The sequence below is a fragment of the Ochotona princeps genome, chromosome 2 (assembly GCF_030435755.1).
Source record: "Ochotona princeps isolate mOchPri1 chromosome 2, mOchPri1.hap1, whole genome shotgun sequence".
In the NCBI taxonomy this organism is placed as follows: domain Eukaryota; kingdom Metazoa; phylum Chordata; class Mammalia; order Lagomorpha; family Ochotonidae; genus Ochotona; species Ochotona princeps.
Genome location: NC_080833.1, coordinates 55,570,427 through 55,596,371, shown reverse-complemented (window position 1 = coordinate 55,596,371; position 25,945 = coordinate 55,570,427). Strand labels below are relative to the sequence as shown.

At 38.8% G+C, this 25,945-nt stretch overlaps 1 protein-coding gene across 1 annotated transcript in view; it reads right to left on the bottom strand.

Annotated features, from left to right (window-relative positions):
• Positions 1-24,475, bottom strand: part of IL23R (interleukin 23 receptor) — a 50,779-nt gene extending 26,304 nt beyond the window's left edge. The window contains exons 1-5 of the mRNA XM_004588752.2: positions 24,387-24,475; positions 22,546-22,842; positions 15,971-16,094; positions 2,862-3,022; positions 1,338-1,483 (exon numbers count right to left, since the gene is read on the bottom strand). Of these exons, the coding sequence (XP_004588809.2) occupies positions 1,338-1,483; positions 2,862-3,022; positions 15,971-16,094; positions 22,546-22,842; positions 24,387-24,456 (798 nt within the window). The 5' untranslated portion in view covers positions 24,457-24,475. The remainder of the gene's footprint in view (positions 1-1,337; positions 1,484-2,861; positions 3,023-15,970; positions 16,095-22,545; positions 22,843-24,386) is intronic.
• Positions 24,476-25,945: the final 1,470 nt, after the last annotated feature.

Here is a 25,945-nt window from a genome sequence, read left to right as displayed (position 1 = left end):
AGAGAAACTGACATTCAAAATAATAAGGCTGTAGCTACAGAAGCCTTTGGAATCACGTGACTCACCAAAAAAGCACCAAATTATGTCTCATGGATGTCTTAGTGTGCTAAATACACATCATTTTATTTACGCCCGGTACACCGCTAACTCACAGCAGATAATAACTCTTCCATAAATAAAGCCAGAAAATATTTTTAAATTGTGCTACACACCAGCTTGTTGTAGTTGAAAACAGTTAAATGACATTTGTTTTTCCATTATGGTACATCAAATTAGAATTTTTTTCCCTAAAACCTATTAGTGTTCCTGAACAGGTCAAGCTAATGAGTTTTGCTTACATTGTCATAGATATTTGATTTTATTAATGAACCTTGCAACCATGCTTCCCCGAAGGTACCTATTTCTGTTCATGTTTAGAGATGGCCAATTTGTTGGGGTAGGAAATATCCAGCCCAACCAACCATTTGGTCGCCAAGGCAATTACAGGCATGGGTCAAACTTCACGTGATTTTCAAGTTGATAATTTGTATGGATTGTGCCATACAAATCATGAATACCCAACACCCTTGGCAGTAAAACTGATCCCATCTTGGTAGATGTTCACTTTTACTTTAAGTTCTTCTAAGGCTAAGATCTGTACTAACAACAAATCTTATGCTTTGAATTGCACATTCTTATTGAAAAAGAGAAATCCAAATTCCCTTTTTTGAACAATTTTTACTTCCCTGGATGCCTGGGGAGCTTTGGCGTGGAATACTTAGATTTCATATCCATGACCATTGTGTTTGGAATGCAATGTAAATTTTGCTGCCATGAATTACAAGGAGCTAAGTGGACAGATTCCCCTGAGCTGGAGATTTGTGTACTTAGCAATTTGTAAAAGGCAAGAGGATTTCTCAGGAAGCAGTTCTCTGGAAGTGTGTGGTAACCACTATGGATCATTCTAAGTCTACTGTTGCCCCCGACAACTGATTAACTTTTCTTTTTTTTTTTTTTTTTATCATACTGTAAAGGTATATTTACTTATTTCATTGGGAGTCCTACTTTTTGCATAAAGGCTGTTGTGTATCAGATAAACATGATCTTTATACTTTTTTTTCTTTTTTTTTTGTTTGTTTTTTTATTATTGTATTGTTGTTGACAATCTTTACATAGTTAATTACAGTTAAAGGAAAAAGAAAAAAAAAAGAAAAAAGGAAAAAAAAGGTTCAGGAGGATAGGAAAGTGGGCAATGCCATTATGTCCATATTGTTTCCATCCTGCATCTGAGGTAAAGGGGGACTTTTCTTTTTAAACAATGCACCCACATATTAAAGAATCATGGAGGTTTAACTTACATTCCAAGTTTGATTTGTTGTAGCCCTGTATCTCATTTCACAGGAAACCTTTTCAATGGTTGTTTGACTATTCCAGTAAATGATAGTCTTAGGCACAGTGGCATTTGTATTCTCAGCCCTGGAAATGATGGATGCAGAAGGTATCACTAGAAAAACAAAACAAAACAAAACATAACCTAGCAGTTTAAAACCTGCCTAGGAGAAACTGGTATATTTTTTGTCAGTAGATAGGCATGCTAAAACTCGAAAGTAAAAATATCTATATGATCTGATTAATGATTAACTTTTTATTTGCTAATCTATTATGAAGGAGACAGTTTATTATTCAGGAAAATCTATTTCTGTCTTTCTTCATCTCTTTTAATCCTAACTCTAATAGCTCTTTCTTTCCCCTACCTGCCACCTGATCTAATCCTAACAAAATTCCGGGCCTGAACTTATTAACAAAAGGTACATGTAAAAAAAAAAAAAAAAAAAAAAAAAGGGAAATTTCTCCTCTTGCCTGATTTTGCATCCAGTTCACAAAATCTAGTTTGGTAATATGTTGGATTAACACTTTGCTTTCACAAAAATGTTCTTATTTTATGTAGCAGGGGAATGTATATAAATATAGCGATTGTTTAATGATGGTCACTGTTGAAATCATTCTTACCAGTAACAGAAATCAGTTGTACCTATATCTCCAAAAACAGAGCAGTTATTTACCCTTCATGATCTCCGAATTTTTATTTTAAGACCTAAATGTACAAGGCTCATGAGTAATTAGGCCTTGGAATTTTCTTCACTATTAGTGAGGAACTTCTAAAGAAGTTTGCTCAAAGCTTATTTATGTCAATATAGTTGCCAGCAGCAAACCAAACCAAACAGAAAACAGTGAAGATTTCCAATGGGAAGGGACTGAATCACTATATTCTCAGACCTTAAAACTATTATTGTAAAATAAATATTATAGATTAAATTAATAGAAGTGTTTGTGACTTATTTTAAGTTTTTAAAAAGCAGAAAACCTTAAAATATCTGAAGAGGTGATCACCTGTTAAATCTGGCTTGTACACAAAGAGATGTCCACACAATTCTTTAAAATTTTACATGTATTTTTTAAATTTCTCAAAATAAAAAAATGTATATAATACAGTGTTTTAGTATACTGTACTTTTAACAAAATAAGACTTATCGCTTTGTTATAATCTTTATTTCCATCTTTCTGGTAGATTAAAATTTATGTCACAGCATGTTTCTGCTTTATTTTATTTTCTCCAGCTCTAAGAACAATGGGTGGAGTATGAGAAATTCCCAAAAATTTCTATCGAAGCACCTACATCTGTGTAGAAAGGGACATAAGTGAAAATGGTGGGAGGACTCATCTCTGAGTTGTCTCTTGCAGGAAGGATTATGAGTAATTTCTGTTTTCTTTATTATAATCTGCAAGAACTTTGAGACCCTGTTTTAGATCTAGACTTTATTTGAACAGCTCAGCATGAACTAGGTGTTACTAAAAACGTTACTGAATTTCTTATACTTTACCTATATCATCCAGGTCAATTTGCAGTGGTTCTGATGTCTCTGTGCCTAGCACATTTGCAGCTTGTACCCAAACTAAATACTTCTTGCCACCTTGTAATGAATCAGTAGAGATGTTAATAAAACTTGAGGCGACATATTGTTGCTCCTCTTCTGTCTCTAAACTTTTTTTAAAAAAAAGATAATCATAGTTACCATCAGTTTTAATTAAGCATTCCGGGATTATTGGTTTTTTGTTGTTGAAATATCAGGGAGAGAGAGAGGAAGAGACAGAGTGCAGAGATCTTCGTCCACTGCTGCACTGGCCCAAATGCCAGGACTGGGTCAGACCAAAGCCAGGAGCCAAAAACTCCATCTGACCCCTGTGTGGATGGAGGCGCCCAAGTACTTGGGCCATCTTCTACCACCTTCTCAGGCATAGTAGTAGCAAATTGGATTAAAAGTAGATCAATGGGGAATTGAATCAGCTTTGCAAGCTGTGTCTTAACTCCACTGCACCACAACAAGAGTAGCTCCAGAATTAGTTTTTGATGCTAATACTTTTTAGCTAGCCTTTTGACATGAAATTTTACTGAAAATGAACTTGAACCAACTTGATCTGCAAAAATTTTAAAAAGCAAATTCAGATTTGGCAAGGATTGTAAATATTTTTGCTTTCATAGACCTCCTCCTCAATTAAAAAAATGCAATGCTCTCTATATGTTATGTAAACATACAAATTTAAATGTATGCACTAACTTATAAATATATGCAGCATACATACACATAGACATGTACTAACCTACATGTGTTCACACACATTGTTTTACAACTAGATCGCTCTAAAGGGAAATAGTATTATATGCTACTTATTATATTTTCTTTAATATAGCATTTTTTTATCATCTTCTAATTTTAAATGAACATTTTCATGGAATCCTAGAATTGTTGTGGGGATGGCACTGTGCCTGTATGCATCCCATAGTTAAGTTGGCCTGGAAAGAAATGGCTAAAAATAAAGGAGGAGTCTCTAAGAGGAAGCATTGTACAGGTTCAGTAGAAGGATTTTGAAGTCAGACATTTCTTCCAGGAAATAGGGTGAAGGGTGAGGACAAGAGTAAGGGTTGGTATAGGGTGAGAGATCATGATGGGGCAAGGTAAGATCAGCTCTTTCAGCGGGGGGGGGGGGGGGGAAGCATGGAGCACACATCACGTTGAAATGCTGCTTGGGAGATCTGTATTCCACATGGAAGTGTCTGGTTTGAGCTCCAGCTACACCTGTTCATATGACCCTGGGAGGCAAAAGGTGATGGTTCAGGTACTTGAGCTCTTGCCACTCACATGGGAGTTCCAGGCTCCTGGCTTCGGCCTGTGTTGGCCCTGTTGGAGAGTGACCCAGAGAACAGAAGCTTTGTCTGTCTCCCCTCTATCTCTGCCTTCAAACTTTAAAAACAACTAAACTTAAAGAAAAGCACAATTTTAAGAGAAAAGCAGGATGTTCTACAACAAGTAAGTGAAAGGTCTTGACATTTCTGAGAAAACTCAATAGTGCAATCCTCTAAAGCATGAAAGTAAAACAAGTACGTTGGCATAGAGCAGGCCAGGTCAAACACCTCCATGAACTGCTCATGGGTAGGGATAATGCCATGTGACGGACAGTGCATAAAATCAAATTCGCACTACTTTGAGGGTCCCTGTGATATGGGATAGGCAGGCAGCTAGATGGGCTGGCTGAGCTGGAAGTATCCACAAACCACCCATCCACTCCCAGCCATACAATTCTATCCTCCTAACTGTTCATCAAAATCTGTCCTTTCCCAGGGTGCATCTGCTTTATCTGGAATCGAAAGAAGTGAGTGCTGTGAAAATATGGATATTAAGCTCCATGTGGAACTTGAGGAAGTGCCGTATTCCAGGTAGCATCACAACTACAATCACCACTTCCAACCTTATAAAAGAGACAACAGTTGGAAGGGGCTGTCTCTCTTTCCACTGCAGACCATGGCTGCAGGTGCTATCCACACGCTCTGCTGTCCCCTCTTTCTCATGCCTTCTCCTTTCAGACAATCTCCTTGCCCACTGCACACTTCATGATGGGTATTTCCCTGTGTAGGGCAACCTGCTGTGTGTCTGTGTCTCTCTCTGTGTGTGAGCTCACTTTATTACCTTTTAATTAATTTTTATCACATTGTGCACCTCATTGCCATTATACTTGACATGAACCTGGAGTAAAATTTATATATCCCTTGCCACGTCACCTGGGGGTGGCACTGATTTCTAGGGCTGAAGGGCAGTCAGGTGGAAAATGAAAGTGGTGGTAGCAGAAAAATAAAATCTGTTAAATAATTTAAAAATTCTTAGTCTGAAGTAAATGGAGTTTGTTGGGGATGGACACAAAGGACTTTGAAAGTAGAACTGACTGGAACTGGCAACTGATACTGCCCCAAACAGTAAAGATGATAGAAGAGAAAGACTTAGTTTAAATGGAGATAGAGGGCATGGCGCGAGAGTGCAGAAGTTAGAGTCTCTGCCTTGAATGCGCCAGGATCCCATATGGGCATGAGTTCTAATCCTGGCGGCCCCACTTCCCATCCAGCTCCCTGCTTGTGGCCTGGGAAAGCAGTCAAGGACAGCCCAAAGCCTTGGGACCCTGCACCCGCGTGGGAGACCGGGAAGAAGCTCCTGGCTCCTGGCTTTGGATTGGCTTAGCTCTGGCCGTTGGGGCCACTTGGGTGCGGATGGAAGATCTTCCTCTCTGTCTTTCCTCCACTCTGTTTATCTGCCTTTCCAATAAAAAATAAATAAATCCTTAAAAAAAAAGAATTTTTTCGCATCTAATTGGCTAATAAGAAATCCTCATTTAATTATATAAGCATGGATATAATTTTAAATGATATTTAATAGCTCTATTTTCCATTTAACAAATCTTTTTTTAAAGATTTATTTATTTTTATTGGAAAGGCAGATATATACAGAGGGGAGAGAAAGAGAGGAAGATCTTTCGTCCAATGGTTCACTCCCCAAGCAGCTCCAACAGCTGGAACTGAGCCAATCCAAAGCCAGGAGCCAGGAGCTTCTTCTGGGTCTCCCACATGGGTGCAGGGTCCCAAAGCTTTGCACCATCCTCGACTGCTTTCTCCAGGGCACAAGCAGGGAGCTGGATGGGAAGCGGGACTGCCGGGATTAAAACCGGCGCCCATATGGGATCCCGGGACACGATAAAGGCGACGACCTTAACCGCTATGCTATTGTGCTGGGCCTGAAAACATTTTAAGTGTTATGTATTAATGCTAAAATTTGCAATTTTATTCATTGATATTGGCTTTGGACAGAAACCTTGTACTTCTGTTTTAAAATTTCCACCCCCAGAATAGTCACATGCACAGTTGTTTGGGGAGGATATAGGGTAGGGTAGTGATGAGGATGGTGTTCCAAGTGCTTCCTCCTAGCTCCCTCTCCCCCAATCTAACCTCATCCCACTGCTCCCCACCCTGCCCCTGGGAAGATGAGGAACCTCCTACCCATCCATGATATATGGATGAAGATGTGAGCATGTGTAGCCAGGATGCTTTTCTCCTCCTTCTATTGGGAGCCAGAAGACTACAGAGACAAATGATTTAGGTCTGCTTCTCCAATATGTGGGCTAAGTCCCCCCGGTGCAGCTGTTCTATGCTGGCTGTGGAGGGGAGCAGGGTACACATGTTTACTCTCAGAGAAAGTTTACCCTCACATTTCAAAGTCATGCTTCACTGTTAATAACTATCACTCATACTTAAAATATTCAGTTATTTGAACATTTGAAAGTAATTGTTTAAATATAAAGTTAACTGCTTATAATTAATCGTTAAATTATAACAGTTTGAATGGAAGTCCCTGACTCTGCGGTGTTGCTCATTTGGTTTAGATCACATGAAGGAAGGTTGGAGATATCCACCAAGGCCCCCTCTGCCCCAAATCATACCCCATTGTCTATAGTCAGGCCCATCTGTAACACAGCAGTGGTTTCAGTGAACTTTGCTAAGTTGACATGTGTCGAACTCTTTGAGCACTCAAACACATTTCCTTTTCTTAAGTTCTCAGTAGGGTTTTCTACATTCTTAAAAAATTCCATCAGATTACTATTCATGTTTAATCTTTCAGCCTCATAGTATGACTTTATGTTTCCCAGGAAACTGTTCTTCTAAAAAAGAGTCCTTCCCATGGCGAAGTGCTCAGATCTTTGTCTGAGCACCTGTCTCTCTGGCACTTGTATGTTGCCTCTGTACTTTCCCCCTGGACTCTCTCCTACTCTTGGCCCCAAGAGTTACTCCCTAGTATGGCTACTATACATTTTGGTTCTCCCTGGGAACTTCCTTAGGTGTCACACTGGGATTATAACTTAAACATATTAACAACTAAATTATCTTTCCATGCAAGCTAGCATTTAAACCTCATTGGCTACAATACTGCCACTGCGCAAAGCTAACAAGCTAGCATTTAAAATACCACTAAGTCCTAAGAATTTAATTCTGTGAATATATCAATGACATAATATTTATTTTGAAGTTACCATAAGTGGTATATTTATTGCTTAATTTAAATTTAGGGGGCATTCTATATGCAAGTTGATGGGATGGAATGGTTATAAGAATTGTGTTTGCTCTTTTAATATTTTTTATCATTTCTACAAGCAAATCAATTACCAAATAATGACAGGCATTTTAAAAAATGATATTTTCTTGGTGTGAGTGGTGCAGAAGTTGAGACACCACTTGGCGTGCTCACACCCCACATCAGAGTGCCTGGATTTGAATAACAGCTGCCTTTTGAATTCCAGCTTCCTTCTAATGCAGCCTCTGGAGGCAGTAAATATTGGCCCAAGGATTTGTGTTCCTGTTGTGATTGTGTCAGAAGACCTGATTGAATTCCAGGCTCCAGGTTTTGGCTTTGCAATGCCTTGGTTGTTGTGGGCATTTGAGGGAATGACGCTGTGGATAGTTGATTCTCTTTGTGTCCTTCCTTGCCTTTCAAATGAACCAAACAATTTCAATAAGTATAAATTTAAAATCATATCATTGTCTTTTAGCTTTTCTTACTGTTCTCATATCTAGGGGAATGGTCTAAGCTTTACGTTATCTGTTGTTGTATTATCCATAGAGTCCCAAGTTAATGGTACCGCACTGTGAAGTCTAATTTGAGCCCATGTCTTCATTTACAGGGAAAATAACTCAGAAGTTTAAACAGCAGAGGAAAGGTATGAGGCATGTATTCTTATCTTGAATGACTGGAAACACATCACAAATGTACATGTCATCCTTGGTCAGGGTCATCTCTGTCATCTGTACTATTCCAGTTATGGTATTCAAATTCCTGAGGTCAATTCCGACGTGATTTCATTATCTGCCACCATCTCTTCCTGGAGGACTGCTTGGATGGGCTTTGTGGCCAGCACAAAGTTAAAGTCATTGCCATTTCCTCCTAGAGTTTGGCTCCAGGTCCTGTTACTACTGTGTCTATTCAGAACCACAATACCCCAGTCAGGTTTTCAACTTGCTGGCCCCTAATACTTTCACATGCTTCCTTGCTGAGATATCAAAAAAGGAATCAGTCTTATGATACCAAGGCAAAAATGCATTTAAGAATCAAATACTACAGCAATTACATAGGGATGACAGCATTGTTGCCAACTTGAATAATTAGGGTAAATGAATGCCTGAGATAAGAAACCAAAATGGCTTCACACATATTAAAGGATTCCTTGAACAAAAAGTTACCATGGGTTAAAAGGCATTTATGATATGACTTTCATACATTTAACGAATGCAAAGGAAACTTTTTAAATTGCTGTATTTCAATCAATGAAATTTCATTCATATTACATTATCCAAGTATAAATAATGCAGTTAAATTTAGATGCTTACATAGTTGCTTTATATTCTTTCTGAAATAAGAGAGAGCTTGTCAGAAGGAATGCAAATCTACTGAAAAAGAATACAAATGTGAAAATAAGAAAAATGGCAATTGTGTAAAGCGGTAAGTAGGACACCTTTAAGTATTTTCCAGTTAGAGAAAACCACACAGATGTTCTCAATTGGTTTGTGGCTGTTTCTTTTACCACACATACTGAGATCACAAGTCAAAATGGAAACTCCTGTTCAAACCGACATTAGCTATAGTTTCTAGGTAATTTAATTTTGCTTTTTAAGTCTACCCCATATTAGCATTGAGACCACAAAGTGCTAAATCTTTGTAATTGCCAATGTGTTGAGAAACTTTTTTTTTTAAACTAATATGATGATTAATGGGGGTGGTACTCTTGCGTGGCTTCAGAATGGTGGCTAGTTGCAGGAGGAACCATTCATGTGAAGAAAAGTTTGGAACTTTCAGTCCCACACTTTAACCTCCCACCTGTGGGGAAGTGACAAGGGTTGAAGCTTGAGTAGATCATCTATTGCCAACAATGAAATCAAACACATCCTCATAATGAAGCCGTTCGAATGAACCAAAAGAGCAGTGTTTGGAACACTGACCACAGTGGATACCTGACCACATGAAAATGCCCAAGGATGCTGTTCCCAAAGAGGGCATGGAAGCTTCACACCCTTTCCCACCTGCCTTGCTCCATGCATTTCTTTCATCTGCTATTTTTCACTTTGTTATCTTCTGTAATATCCTTTATAATAAGTGTGTCAACATAGATAAAGTACTTCCCTAAGCTCTGTGTGTCACTCCAGCAGGTCAGGAGGGAGTCCCAGGGACCTCAACTTTTAGCCAGTTGGTCAGAACAGGTCACAACCTTTGGCTTATAATTGGCATCTGATGTAGCAGCTGACCTTGTGAGCCTGAGTCTTCAGCCTGTAGGAGTGTGAAACTATCTCCTGGTAAACAGCATGAGAAACCAATTGGAGGACCCCTACTTAGTGTGTGAAGTACAATTAGCTGGGGTGTGGGAAAACCTCTCAGCCCACCCACATTTGATGTCAGAAGCATTGTGTTGAGAATATTTCTAACAGAATTGCATATAACAAAGTTTTTGAGTTTATTTTGTATGGGATCAAAATATAACAAATAATTTGCTGAAAGTGATCTAGGCAAGCAGGTAGCTGATGGGTAGAGAGGAGCAAAGGACGGCCAACATCCAAGTCACACTTACTCAACATGGTTGAAGATTTGGTACAGCATCTCTCCACTGCACAAAGTCTTACTTCCCATTATGACCATTACACCTTTCTGGAGGTCACCACACACACCCAACCATCACTGTTTATCCTCTTAAAGGACAGTTCTCTTATGCTGTGATCACATTTATGTTTGAGTGTGCGATAAAATTTGCCTTTCAATAAATATCCTGTTTTTCTATTCAGCTCTATCTACATCTCCTGGATGTATTCCTACACAGGGGAAGATAAGAACCTGGAATGGGTTTAACCCACCTGAAGTTCCTGATTCTCCCAACAAAAGCTGGGGGTTCTGACACTCCATAGAAAAAGGAGTAAGCATGATTAATATTTTCCTGACTTTTTCATGCCCTCGGCCTAAATCGGTAATCAATAAATTTCTCAAAAAATATCACTGATTGATAGGGGTAATAGTGAATAATATCTTCCACTCATTTAATCACTCGTTTAGCAAATACTTAGCACTGACTGTGCTACAGACATATTTGTAGACACTAAGAGTGTGATCAATGAGATAAAGTCCCAATTTTCATGAGGCACAGATTGAGGTGAAAACAAATAAATATATAATATGTCCTATGGTGATAACTATTCCGCAGGAAAATAAAGCATACTAAGGGAGTTATAGAGTTCTGAGAGTTAGGTGGATGACTTTTTTTTCCTCAGGGAGCTAGAAAAAGGTCTAAACAATAAGGTGACATTAGGGCCAAGAGTAAGCCCTGTAGCTCTCTGGAGGACAGCATTACAGGTGATGTGCAAAAGCCTGAGGCAGGACCTTGCTTGGACTAGTCAAAGAAAAGCAAGATCAATGTGGTTTTAATAGCAGGGAGATGGACCGGAATCGTAGACGAGGTCAGAGAGTTTTGGAGGAAAGCATGTTGAGTCAGTAGTGCCCTTAAGGGACTCTGGCTTTGGTTTCTGAGTGAAGTAGAAGATGATATGCTCTAACATGCATGTAAACAAGATTAATGTGACTACTTGTGAATAAGAAATCATAGAAGGCAAAGACAGAGGTCCCAGGAGATCCATTAGGAAGTTTTTGTACTAACCCAGAGAAGACATGATGGGGCTCAGGGAGTACAGGTGGAGAGAAGAGGCCAACATTTTAAATAGACCCAGGTGGTTTGATTGCCTGGCCAGTTGGACAATCAACATGGTGCAGAGGAGTCTAGGAGTACTCCATTGATCTTGACCTGATTAATGTGAAGGAACTGTCACTTTCTTAAATTGGGATGCAAACTTGGAAGAGGAAATTCAGCATTTGGTTTTGAAAAATAAACGTGTTAGATGTGTGTTATAGACAGAGCTATATAAATGTATAGGTGGGGCTTGGCAGCGTGGCCTGGTGGCTAAGGTCTTCGCCTTGATCCCATGTGGCCGCTGGTTCTGATCCCGGCAGCTCTACTTCCTCTCTCTGTCTCTCCTCCTCTCAGTATATCTGACTTTGTAATAAAAATAAAATAAATCTTAAAATAAATAAATAAATAAATAAATAAATAAATGTATAGGTGTATAGATGTATAGATGTATGTTAAGACAGAGCTGTAGCCCACCATTGTTTTACTGGAAATGTAGATGAATCAGCAAAAGAGATTGAGGAAAAAAAAGCATTCAGGAAAATAGAAAGAGAAACAAAAAGGAGCAGTGTCCCAGAAACAAAAAGAAGGAAATTAACAGCTGGGTGAAAAATAAATAGAATAAGGACTGACAAATAGGAATAGAACGGAGAGTACTACTGGATTGGACAATGGGCAAATGTTATCAGTGACTCCGATAACATTTTAGTGGAATAGAGGGTAAAAACTGAGATTAAAGCAGATTTAAAGGAAGCAAGAAGAAAGTGGAGAGTTTTATGATAAAACTTTTGAAGAGTCTAGTCATAAAAGACATACAGAAACGTGCTTTTCAGAAGGGCAGATGTGACAGCATGTTTGTGAATGATTCAGTAAATATACATGAGTGGCAAAGAAGACTGGAAAACTATTGTAGAGGTGTTCTCCAGTAGGCACAAGGAATAAGATCTAGTATAGACATAGAGAATTGGCGTTAACAGCAACGGTAATTTATCTGCAATAATAGAAAAGAAGATTGAGTGTATAGATACAGATGTCTAAACATCTGTAAATGAAGTAAATTAGTTAATAAATGTGGTATTTGTTCAGTAAAATAGGAAGTAGATCATCAATGGAGAATGAGAAGAAAAAGATGCTAGAGAGCAGAAATGGGAGAAGTACTGACATGATTGCCTGGCTTACTGTGTGCAGGCGTTGGGGATGCTGGAGGTAGGATATGACTCGGCTAGCAAAACGTAGTAAGACTACTGGAAGTTCTCTATATTCATCAATGGACATGAATATTTGGTGATATTAATATATAATGCCAAGAAGAGAGGAAACATTGCAATATGTACTTCTCCTGAATAAAAGACGGATTCTCAATGAAATTGTTAAATATGTCTTGACAATGAAATGCTGGACTTTCTACTATTGTCTATACCTACAATGTCATTATACATTTAAATAGAAGACTGATAGTCTTGTGACTGTTGCTGAAGGATTATACTATTGTAATAAAATAGGGGAAAACAGTTGGGGGCAAGGTAGATGGGGAGATTGGAAGGGGAAATCTCTGAGCCTGTGGAATCGTATCATGAAAAAAAAAAGTGATACAAATCAACAAGATTATGTTTATCTCCCAGAAAAAAAAAAATTAATTGTGAGCGCACAGTTAAGAAATAGATTTTAAGATATGGACTTGTTTACTGAGTTCTAAAAAACTGTTGAAAACTAACATCACGGCCTTGAAAATATTTGCAATCTCTAAGAACTCCTTATGGTTACTGAAATATGCAGAAGTGGAGAAGATGTGGTAAAAATGAACAAGCCTTGAATTAGAATTATTAGCAGCTTATTTTAAGAAATCAAAAATGATACCTTATCTAAAAATATTAACCTGATTAGTCTTCCACGTTACCTGAAAGCATGCCCATTGTTATTATTCTATAATGTTGATGAGTTTACCACACAGAGATAGTGTCTTTCTTTTTAATCTACAAAATTTAGCACACTGCCAGGAATACATCATACACTAAACAAGTAATTGTTAAACCAACTCAAATGTAGCAGAATGTAAGGCCGTCATTCATTCCTTTTTTGAATCTTCAGCAACTATTTGTTGAGAAGGCCTGTGCCATACAGTGGAAGAGTTTCCAAGACAGAGACAGAGCAGCAGCACCAGCACTGAGCTGTTAAAGATGGTGGGATAACAGTTGTGAGGCACTTATTAGCAGAGACTAATTGTTTTTTCTACTCCAGTCCATTGGTCCTCAGCAAAATGCAGGAGGCTGCATGAGTAGTCAAGCAGCTCACCCACTTGAAGAACTACAACTATGATGGCTCCACACAACTATAAGCTGACACCAGGAGGACCCTGAAAAGCTGAAGATCGCCATAGAGGGAATACTGACTTTCCACCACTGGTGAAACCAGTGGGTGGCTGAGGTGAAAGGCTTTTCTATCAATGTAGTTTTACTGGGAAACAGCCACTTGAGTTGGAAGTGAAACCTTGCAAATGCTGATACCCACCTATCTGCCAAAGTGGAAAATCCCCTGATGGCCCAGGGGATGGAAATGCTTCTTTAAACCTGATTCTTGATACCTCAACCACAACACACACTATAAGTCAACTTCTTCCTGGTGGGAAAGAACTCTTTGGTGGAGAAATCAACTTTCCTCTAATTATTTTCACCTCACTAGTTTGTTTTTAATTAATTATAAGAAGAACCATATTTGTTTCCTTTTCCTACTTGTGTATGCTTAGAGGAGCTCATACACTCAGTTTGTTAGAGTAGCAAATTCATTTTTAAGCTAATAGCATTATGTCCTCAAAGCCGACATCCCATATGGGCACCAGTTTGTGTCCTGGCTGTTGCACTTCCGATCCAGCTCATTGCTAATGGTCTAGGAAAAACAGTGAAAGACTGAAGTGTCTGGACCCTTGTTACCCAGTTGAGAGACCCTGATGAAGTTTCTGGCTCCTAGTTTTGCTCTGGCCCAGTCCTAGCCATCGTTACCATTTTGAGCATAAACTAGTAGATGGATGATCCCCTTCTGTCCCTTCCTCTCTTTTTGTAAAACTGACTTTCAAATAAACAAATCTTTAAAAAAGACTCTAAAATCCTATTAGCCTGGACTTTCTCAATTCAGAATTTGAGTTAGGTTTGTCAGAGTTTGTTACTGCTTACAGATGGAATATCCCTTCTCCAAAATGTTTGGGCCCCGAATTGTTTAGGATCTTATATTTTTTCAGGTTTTAGAATATTTTCATATACATGGTGGACTATTTTGGAGATAGGATCCAAGTATAAACACAAAATTTAGTTGTATTTCATATATACATGACCTGAAGGTAATTTCCTGTAATATTTTGAATGATTTGTCCATGAAATAACTCCACAGTGTGGAATTTTCCATTTGTGGTGTCAGGCATATAATGAAAAGTTTTAGATTTTAGGTGTTCAGATAACTGAGACAAGTGAGCTTAACTTGTACTATTGGATTTTAAGAAACAGAATGGAAAAACAATTATGAATGCAAGTGATCTTGCATTGTTATTATTTAATTGGACTGTGAACAGAGAATACATTAAATTAGAGTTGCACTCTCATGAATAAATTTAATATTCTTATAAAAAAGAGTTGTTCGGAGAGAGAGAGAGAGAGAAGCAGAAAAGAGAACTACCATTTGTTGGTTCACTTCCCAGACACCCACAAGAGCTAGAACTGGGTAAGGCTGAAACTAGGAGCAGAGAATTCAATGCAGGTCTCCCACACAGGCGACAGGGACCCAAATGTTTGAGTCATTCTCTGCTGCTTTCCAGTATGTGCCTTAGCAGTAAGCTGGAATCTGAAGTGGAGCTAAGACTTGATCTCAGGAATTTCTTCGTGGGATGTGGGCACCCCAAGCTGCAGGTCAACTTCTATGCCAAATGTTCCCTCCTGAAAAGAGTTTGCAGGAAGCTGCCTTTCTCCTTCACCATCCAAGGATGCACACGAGGCACAGTCTCTACAGAGTGGGTCCTCACCAGACATTCAGTCTGCTGGCAACTTGCCTCCAGACCTGTGAGCAATGAATGTTTGGCTTTGATAGATTCCCAATCTGTTTTGTTACAGTAGAACAAATGGACTAAGCCATTTATTTTTATTTTTGTTGTTTCTCAGCATTTCCTTCATGCAAGCTATTTTCTGTCATTTGATTCTATTTCAGCTTTTTTTTTTCACAAGAGATAAAAGCTTAGCAAGCCTAAATAACTTTTCCAAGGTTACACAACCAGCAACTATGGTAGATGGATGGCAGCACTGCATTCCATCATCAGTGTTCTCAGCCCAGGTTCCCATCAAATGGAGAAGCAAGACATGTGAGCCCTTTTGGCCAATGTCAAGTAGGTATCAAAGTCCCTGGGAGCCTTTTATTATCTCTTTGCCATTTTTCCGTCCTGGAAGCGGCAGCATGAACCTCTGTTGGAGACTGAGATAGCTCCTGGCTCCTGGCAAGGACTAGATAGGGATTGGGCTGAAGTCAGGAGCCACAAGCTTCTCCTGGTTCTCCTACATGGGCACAAGTGCCCAGGCTCTGGTGCCATCTTCCACTGCTTGCTCAGCTGCAGTAGCAGGATCCACATCAGCAGTGAAGCAGCAGGGACTTGAACCAGGTTCATTAAAGATAGTGGCTTAGCCTGTTAGGCTGCAATGCTGGCTGCTAAGCAAGGGTTTTGAATTATTCTGTTGTATCATTAGGTTCCTGCTAACAGCCACGCAGTAATGCGTGGAACATAGAACACATTGCTTCACATCATTAGAAAGTCCAGGATAATTGGAATAAATGTTGAATATGCAAGACTTGAATGTCATTAAGAAGCACAACCTAAGGTGAACTGGAATGGAAAAGTTTAAGTGAAACCTCAAAGGAAGGCACCTACCTCTTCAAATGTACCACATACTTTGTGGCTATGTAGGTGAGTTTCCCAGTATTCCAGGTACAAGTCATATTGCCAGAGTATTCATGAATGACACAGGTCACCTCCTTAGGAGCATCTGGTGGATCTGCAACAGAACGTGTCACTTAGCAGCCACCATTTTGCCTTTTTTATTTTTATAACAGCTGAATGTTTTAAAAGAGTTAAGTATTCTTTATCTCCCATTTATGCACAAGCCCCAAACAACCAGGAATTGACTGCCACAAGTCCGTGTTTAAAGGTTTTATGTCCATGCATTCTATGTAATATTATCCAGTTGTCAAAAGAAAGGAAAGTTCTACACGTTACAACAACATGGGTGATGCTGCATGGCAATATGCTGGGTAAAATAAGACAAACAGAAAAGGAAAAATATTGTATGATTATACTTATTGAAGTACCTGGAATAGGCAGGTTCATGGAAACAGAAACTAGAAAGTCAGGGGCTGGGGAGAAGTGGAAATGGAGAGTTCTTGATTTCAATGAGGGCGGAGTTTCAACTTATAAGTGGAGACAGATAGTAGTGACTGTTTTACAACCTTGATTGCGTGACTGCGTTTAATGCCATAGAACCTGTATACTGTAACTGGTAAAAGGCACACATTGTGTTATGTGCATTCTATCCCTATCAGTGCAACAAATAGATTTATTTTTGATGTTTGATACTCATAGAATTTTGTTTTATGGCTCTTTGTCTACTCCTTCCTTCTATCTTTAAACATGGAAATAATGTCTCACAACCAAGCGTCTTACATCTAGGAATACATCTTGAATTAAATGTTCACAGCAAAAGAGATGTTCCCTTAAAGCATTGCTCATGATCATGGAAAAATTAGAAACTATCTCAAAATACAAAACAGGATTCAATATATTAAAACGCAATCTAAACACGCATTCAAGAAAAATGCCGTAGAAGGCAATTTTGGTACTATTTTGGAAATCATTAGAAATATATTGGTAACTAATAAGGGAGTGAAACAAAATGCTTTGCAGCTCAGAGAAAAAAGAGATCGAAACCAGAAATATATATTCCAAATCACTGAAGAAAAATCAAGGTAATAGTAAAATTCTGAGGTTATGGGATAATGGGCATTTCTTTTTTTGCTGTTACAACTTTTTTTTTTATTATGTTACATTATGTGACACAGTTTCATAGGCTCTGGGATTCCCCCATCCTCCCCGTGCCCCCCCGCCATGGTGGATTCCTCCACCTTGATGCAGTATTACAGTTCAAATTAAGTCAAGATTCTTTCATTGCAAACAGAAACCTTCAAACTTTTGGAAGAAAATGTTGGAAACACACTGCAACACTTAGGGGTAGGCCCTCACTTCCTAAAAAAGACTCCAAATGCAGTAGAAATCAAGACCAAAATAAACAATTGGGACCTCATCAAACTAAGAAGCTTCTGTACAGCTAGAGAAACAATCAACAAAGTAAAAAGGCAACCCACAGAATGGGAGAAGATCTTCGCACACGACATAGGTGATAGAGGGCTGATCTCCAGAATATACAAAGAGCTACAAAACAACCAAAATGTCAAAACAAACAAGCCACTCAAGAAATGGGCACGGGAAATGGGCAAACACTTCACAAAGGAACAAACCCAAATGGCAAATAAACATATGAAAAAATGCTCAAGTTCCCTGGCAATAAGGGAAATCCAAATTAAAACAATTTACAACTTTAATCAATACGTTATAACAGTGCAATCAATACGTTATAACAGTGCAAATTCTTAGCCACATCCTGTGACTACTTCATTGACCCTTCAATTTTTGTTTGTACACAGAGCCGGCTACTATACATCTTAAAGTGGCTATAAGGTACTATTCAGCTGTCTCGTGTCTGCTTTCATTTTAGTATTTAGCAGGTTTTTTGTGTTGACACATAATTTTGCTGAACTTGGTGGATTTTAGGATAATCTAAACTGGCTTATAAATCTAACAAGGCCTTTGTCAACAGTTGAGGTGCAGAACAGTTTTAGAAGGGGTGTGCAGAGAAATCTTCCATCCCCTAGTGAGGAGTAACTAATTTTTGTGTCTTATCTAGTAAGGTATATGTGGATCCACGCTGATCGTTTCCTGTTTGGTTCTAAGCTTTCCTTGTATTTCTCTCACTATCTATTCTATTTTTTTTTTTTTTTTGTGGGGGAGGCTCTGGAGTGATCCTGATGGTCATTGCAAGTGAGGGTGGAGATCCAAAGTTGGAACTAAGTAAGGACCAGAAGAAGCTTCTCTCCCTAGTCCCGAAGGAAGTTTGCTGTTCTTCTATTTCTGCAGATTCCTTAGGGTTCCTGGCTGTTGTTCCGATGACCTTGGATCCTGCGAGGAAGGATTTGGGCATCTTCCATCCCATGTGGTAGATCCAGATGGGGCTGGGTGACCTCGGAGTTCTCGGCCTCCGAAGGCTCTCCAATTCCCCATGTTCTCCTTGTCTGTTGGGATGTAGTCCTTGGTGCCCATACTGATAGTCCTTGGTGAGGATCCGAGTCTTCAGGGTTGGGATACAAGCCTCCTCCTGTCCACCTGCTCCGCTCTGGGGTCCCCTCCTGCTCTGTGCATATGACCTCCTATTAAGAGGTTGTCAGGATCGCTCTTGGTTCCCCCTATATGTCTTTGTAATTTAACTTACGTTTAATGCTGTTACAACTTTTAACGCTTTCTATGATGGGTGGAAATAGCTGAAAAACCATTTTTATTTCTTTTTTTTAAGATGCACTTTTTTATTGGAAAGTCAGACTTACAGTGAGAAGGAGAGACAGAGAAAAAGATCCTCCATCTGCTGGTTCACTCCCCAAGTGGCCACAACCACTAGAGCTAAGTTGATCTGAAGCCACCTCTGGGGTCTCCCATGCAGGTACAGGGTTCCAAAGCTTTGGGCTGACATCGACTGCTTTCCTAGCCAGAAGCAGGGAGCTGGATGGGAAGTGGACCAGCTGGAACATGAATCAGTACCTGGTGCACGCAAGGTGAGAATTTTTGCCAACAGACTGCCATGCTGGGCCCTGAAAAACTATTTCCAAAGAAAAAGGAGGACTCTAAGTACCGTAATACATTTTAATTTGTTGTAGTACTGAATTATGCTTATTTTTCTTGAAAGACAGAGTTACTAGAGAGGGAAAAGTAAAAAGAGAGAGGAGAGGAGATTTTCCACCTGCTGTTTCATTCTCCAAATGGCTGCTACAGCCAGAGCCAGGCTCATCTGAAGCTAAGAACCAGGAATTTCTTTTGGGTCTCCCATGAGGGTGCAGGGGACCCAGGACTTGGGCAATCCACTGTTGCCTTCCTAGGCTACAAGCAGGGAGCTTGATGGAATATGGAGCAGCCAGGACACGAAATGGCACCCCTCTGGGATGCCGGCACCTCCAGCAGAGGATTAGCGTGCACATCCACCGTGCCTGCCCCATGAAGTTGTTTTTAAGTCTGATTTCAGATAAAAAGTGGCATTGATTAGGCCACCACAAAAAATAATCATCAGTCTTCTGGGTTCTCTGATTACTCTTCAGCCTTCTAGTTGAAGTGAGTGCTGAATGTGCTTAATTAACTTTGCAAATGATCAAAAGTATGACTTTGTAAAAACACATGCAGAGTAGCAAAATGTTTGTTAATGTGAAGTGGCATAGAGATGGAACTGCCAAGTGACCAAGTGTAAACTTGATTGTGTGTGGTTACTTTAATTTCATATTTTCATTTTATCCTACAAATAATGTGACCTTGTTAGAACAAATATCCATGTATGTGCATTTAATCACAGATAAAATGTCAAAGCAGTGCTTAAAATTATTGCTTAAATTAGAAATTGTAATAATATAGTTTATATGTTATAAACTCCATATTAAAATACATTTGGTTATCTTTTCAGGGAAATCAATGACTCATTTATCTTCTACAATTTATGGATTGGCTTCAGTATGAAAATACAGAAATAATGCTTGTGTTCAAAGCAATAAGGCTGGTTGATGGAGACAAACAATCCTGTGACCAATGTGGTCCAGTGAAAGCGGGTGATTTCTAGAATGCCACAAACCTTCAAGAAACGTGTCTTGACCTACTTATGTAGGAAGTTTTGTTTGTGACACATATAGCTCCAGGCAGCTCATTCATCCGGGGGTCTGAGTAAATCTGTACATGGTAGTTAGTCTTTTATATTCATAACCAGAGCTCTCCACCAGGAGTTACCACACATATGCAAAATGAATGTGAAGAGTGGAACTCTTTCTAAGCAGCCATCAGCAGAGAATGCATTTCTATTGAGTTGTCTTAGAAGGGAATCAAAGTCATCATTCTCTGATGTACAGTTTTGCTTGGTATTAGCTTATAGGGCAGAGGCTCCTGAGCCAACACGGGCAAGGATGTTTGGAGTCATCAATCACACAGATGTCACACAGGGAAGAAGTTTTCAACAAAATTCATAAGGGATCTCTGTTTTGGAAAGCGCTCCAGTGCTAAATTCTAACTAATGAAATCAAAATGGGATCTCTTATGCCAAGTGCTGCATGTCACATTGAAACATTAAGAAAGCCGGTAAAGCAAACAAACAGAGAAGACTAGTTTTTCTAGAAAACAGGAGATTTACAACCAGCAGTGGAAAGGGCTAAGGCAGCCTGAATTAGTAAAGAGGTCTCTTCTGCTTCAACCATCACAGGGATTGTAACCTAATGTGAATCATTCTGCTTTTAAAACACATATTCTGGGTTCTAGCTTTTGAAAACTAATTGAACTGTCATGCCCAGCTGAACATATGTCCATTTTATAAAACAAGATTTTGCTGGATTAAAGAATCACAAAGAAAAGCAAATTAAATCTAAAACCCACTTTTATTGAAATTTTGTCTTCTAACAGATGTAATATTTTTTTGTTTTCTTTTCCCCTCTGGCTTCAATGAACAATTACCTTTTTCCATAACTGTGAAAATTACTTATCTGTCTTTTCTCCCCATCCTCGCCCGTGCCCAAAAAGATAGTCAATAACTAGGAGGGGTTTCAAACATTCATGGAAATTAAGCTAAAACATAAGTCTATATTGGTGCATAGAGTTCTTAAAAACACATACTTTTTTTAAATAGGCATTTTCCACGCACTCTTGAAGATCCCTTGAGGGTTGGTTTTGTTTCCTGGTGATGTGGACAAGCTAAGGAGATTTCATACATCAGATAAGATATCTATCTGTGGTTTAATTTCCACAATTTCGGGCAAGATGAGCATGTTTAAGGCATAGGCTTTCCCACATTATTCTTCAACTCCAACACTTACTGCTTTCCTGACTCAATTTCTACCACTTTCCATATGCATGATCAGGTGCCCAGAATGTAGCAGGACAATGGCCTCGTTAGAGAACAGGAAGCACCCGGCTCTGCAGGCTGTCACTGGAACAACCAGCTACTGGTGGCAACAGTGGCCTGGCTCACATGAGCAAAGGTCTGGAGAAAAGGAATAACCAAGAATTTGAATTGGATGTTTGGTGGTTTAGGGGGAATGGCACATTACAACAACTTGAAGCCTTCTGTCTCACTGGAAATGGACCCAGAGGGTGCATAGAGAGTGAATTTCTAAGTTTAAGTAGTGCTGAACTTAACGTAGCCTTCATAATCATAGAAACAAGAATTTAATGTACACAATTATAGAAGCCAGCTCATATTATCATAGTAATATGAATACCTTCAGAATGCTATGAACAGAAATTGTATTTAGCTTATATTTTTAAGATGAACTTGACTAAGTTTCGTTTTTGTAGTTAAAGTATAAGCACAGTGATTTATAACAGGGGCAGTGAGATTAGAAGCAGAAGGTTATATTAGAATCCATGTTCTTATCAAAAAGATGGATTTTTAAGGATTTAGGCATTGATGTTGCACTTTAAAGCCTATAATACACATTCAAATAAGATGATTAAATTCTGCACTTCACACAGCCAAATAGAATTTGCCTCACTTTTACATACAAGGGACTGAGATTCATATGGTTAGAAAACTTACTCAAGGTCACACAGTTGCAAGTAACATGTGGGGACTTTCTGGTTAGTTTTTGCAAAGCCCTGAATCATGACCTCAAAATTTCTCAGATTAATCCATGTCAAGGTTGATGCTATCAATGTACAAAACAAACAAGAACCACAAGTTAAACAAAAAGATAAAAAGAGCAACATTCTAAGTTTGCAGGTTTTGGCCCTCATACACACCTCACACTTGACCAGGCTAGTGATGAAAAAATTGGCAACTTTAAAAAATTTGGAGAGTTCACATTTTTAAAATTCCTATTTCTGTCTCACTTTGAAGAATGAGACCCTGTAGAAACCCTGAGCCCCGGTGATGCCCGGTCTGGGCAATGGTTGCTCCTTCGAGACCATTTGTGGGCTTTCTTACTGCACAGATTCCCCCCAACCTCCTCTACTTGTGACAGTTCAGCAACCTGGCCCTGGCTCTTCTATTCAATCAATCTGGAGCAAAATGTATCATTTTGCCTCCATTTTTAGACAAGACTGGTAACAAGCTAATAGATAGATGAGCTTGTGTTTGCATTTTAAATGTCCCCAGCACTTACATCCAGAAGAGATGTCCTCTCCACATATCAGTATCATCTTCCGTTGTCCAAGACATTCAGCAATGCAGTACATAGAGGCATGCGGTTCCATAAAGTTTGTATACTGAAGCTGTGCTGTTGTTTCATTAATCCTAGTGATGTGCAGTTCTTCTTTGTTGGCATTTTTGTAGAAATGGAATGTCCTTGGTTGGCAATTCCTAATTACTGCTTGGCAATATACAGAGACATTCATACCCATCTTAAAGACTGTGGATGGTTCTACCCAGACGTGACCAGAACAATTTATATTTGTAATACCTGAAAATAAACATGAGATAATGCATTCTTTGTGTAATGATAAAATAAAATTCAGAAAAAGAGAATGCAGCATTTAAAATTTATTCTTTTCTAGTAATTAATGATTTCATTGGAATAAGGTTTTAAGGTTCAGGTTGTTTTCTGTTGATTAATTAGTGAAAATGTGATTTAATCACACTTCTGCTGATATTCAGCAGTATAACTTATGACTAATATGTTTTAAAGTTAGAGTTATACACAAAGAGGGATAGACAGACAGACAGACAGACAGACACAGAGAGGGAATGAGGTCTTTCATCTGCTGGTTCACTTGCCAGATGGCCACAATGTTAAGCTCTGAGTCTGTGCAAAAACAGGATCCAGTGGCTTCGTTTGGGTTTCCCATGTGGTTACAATGGCTTTACCAGCTATGCCATAATGCTGGACCCTAGAGTGAGGCTTTAATCTTCCCTAAATGTCAAAAGATCAAATATAACTATGCCTCCCGAGCTAAAGTGGAGCATTGAGGAATTATAAAACTAAATCATTTTCCAAACATATAATTAGAAGTAACACTGAGCCCTAAGGAATCCTAATCTATTTCCTTAGCTACTCAACCAAACCTTCTTCTTTTTTTAGATAAAGGTTACTTTTATGAACGAATTATAATCATAACAAATAAAACCATACCCTTGTTGACGACAAAATCCAGGTACTTGGTAACTACCTAAATCCATCATTAATGCAGAAAATTTCAGGCTATGTTGTTAAGTAAAAATGCCATTTGCAACAATGTATCTAGTATAGGCGAAGTGTTAGAAAGAAGTCAATTTCTATCTTTTCCCTTTTCTCTGTCCACCTGCCTTTCAAATAAATAAAAGGATAGGAATAGGAGCCAGTGTTGCAATCCAGAAGGGCCTTAATCACTACATGCATTGCTGGCTTCTTACATCAGCACGAGCTTCAGTCACAGCTGCTCTGCTGTCCACCCAGGGACCTGATAATGCACCTGCAGGGACAGTCGACAGTAGCCTAGCCACTTGTTCTCCTGCCACTCGTGTGGGAGACCTGCATGAAGTACTGGCCTTCTGGTTTGAGACTGACCCAGATGCAGACATTGTGTATATTATTTGGGCAGTGGATCAGAGCATAAAAGAGATCTCTCTTTTTCTCTCTACTGCTCTGTCTTTCAAATGAATAAAATAGTATTTAAAAAGAAGAGAAGCATATTAGTAGCACATGATAGTACTACACACAGTGGTTGTGAGGAATAGAAGACAAGCACGTACCTGGCATGTCGTGGCCATCACTATGTGGTTTGTAGAAGTGAATTAAATTAAAACTTTCTGTAAGTTATTATGTAACAGTTGTAATGGGTAGAACATGTCAATTCAAAAATAAACTACTTTGTGGAAATATTCATTTATGAAATAAAAGGGCTGTCCAGAAGGAATATCTGAGGAAAGAATCTTGCTTTAGATATTTTAGCCTAACATATTCAAAATAATAAGCACTCAATATTCTACATGGTAAATAAAAGGGGATAAATATGTAAAGTACTATACCTCCATGACACCAGCTAAAGAGGATATAAAGAATTATGATCACATCCCACTGAATTGCGATCTGATTCATGCCTTAAAGCAGGAAAAAATTATGTTGTTTCTCTCTGGAAAAAATATTAAAATATTCAAATTTTCATAGTTTAACAAGACAATAAAAAGCATTACATTTTTTTTCTTAACAGCTGTTGATAGAAACCTTCCTAAAGAAGGGAAAGAGAAAGGGAAGAAGGAAGGGAGAAAACAAAGAAAGAAATGGCACTGGTGTGTGAGAAGGAAAAGGAGGAGCAAAGCAAAAGGGTGGAATTTCATGGCCACCAAAAACCACTATAAGACAAGCATTTCACGTTGCAGTTAAGATAAAGGTTACGATGCTCCCGTACTCTGTAGGGAGTGCCTCACACACATCCCAGGTCCACCACAATTCCTGCTTCCTCTCAAGGGTACCCTGAGAGGCAGCAAGTGAAGTCTCAAGTCCCTGGAACCTTCATGGAACACCCAGGTTGAATTCCTGGCTCCTGGTTTGGCCTGACCCGGTTCCAGATTTTGAAGGCTTTGCTGTCTGTTACATAAATAAACAATTAAACATGTTTTTGACAAATCACAATGAATTTTCTTAGCAGAATTTTTACTAAAATTGATAAAATATAAATTTATCCCAATCATCTTCTTGTTAGATTTCTTTATTTTCTGTTCTAATGGCAAATTATTCTCTTGAGAAGAGTTACAAACTTTTGAGTTCAAGAAATAGGAGTCTTTCATGAACAAAACTAGGGAAAAACCAGAAATTTTAGAATTCTCAGAAAAAAATAGGATGTAAAGAAAAGTGAAGTGAGACAAAAGCCTATGTGCCATCTTCAGTTAAAATTGTGGAAAGCATTTTGATCTCTGGTACCTCAAAAGAAACAGAACAGAAGCTTCAAACAGCAGTCTCATTAGTTTACAACTGGAGCTGCCTTGCTCAGTGAATCAGTTATTTACTCCTGAATAATTTACTTACCAAATAAATAATCAACATGATTCAGTCAATATATATCTTATCAGTTTAATAAAACCTGAGGCTTGAGAGCAATGATAATATGAACAATTCACTGCTCATCAAATAGCATCAAATATTTGAAAATATTTATAAACACCTGGGTACCCATGATCAGAAATACAACAAAGCCTTTCATAATTTTTAGTAGTAGTAGATCTTTCCTTTATAAGGAAGAGATAAAACAAGTCCTAAAATGCTCTCAGTTATAAGTTAATAATGATGATGGCATATATCCTATAAGATGGCAGTAATTGTTACTGAAAGGCGTGTGCTGCCTAGCCATATTTCTGATGCAGCTTTCTCTGGCAATTTTCCAGCAATTCCTTAATGCTGAAATATAAGAACTTAGAGACAACTTGGCCCCTGTATTTCCAAAAGGAAATAAAACAATCTACTTGAATGGTTGTGATCCCTTTACCTTTCAGCTGCTGGAAGCTCATTATTCCACGCAGACGCAGGAGGGTTCCCTCGGCTGTGTCATGTCTCTGTCCGCTCTGCTTGTCAGTGATCAATTCAGATTTTC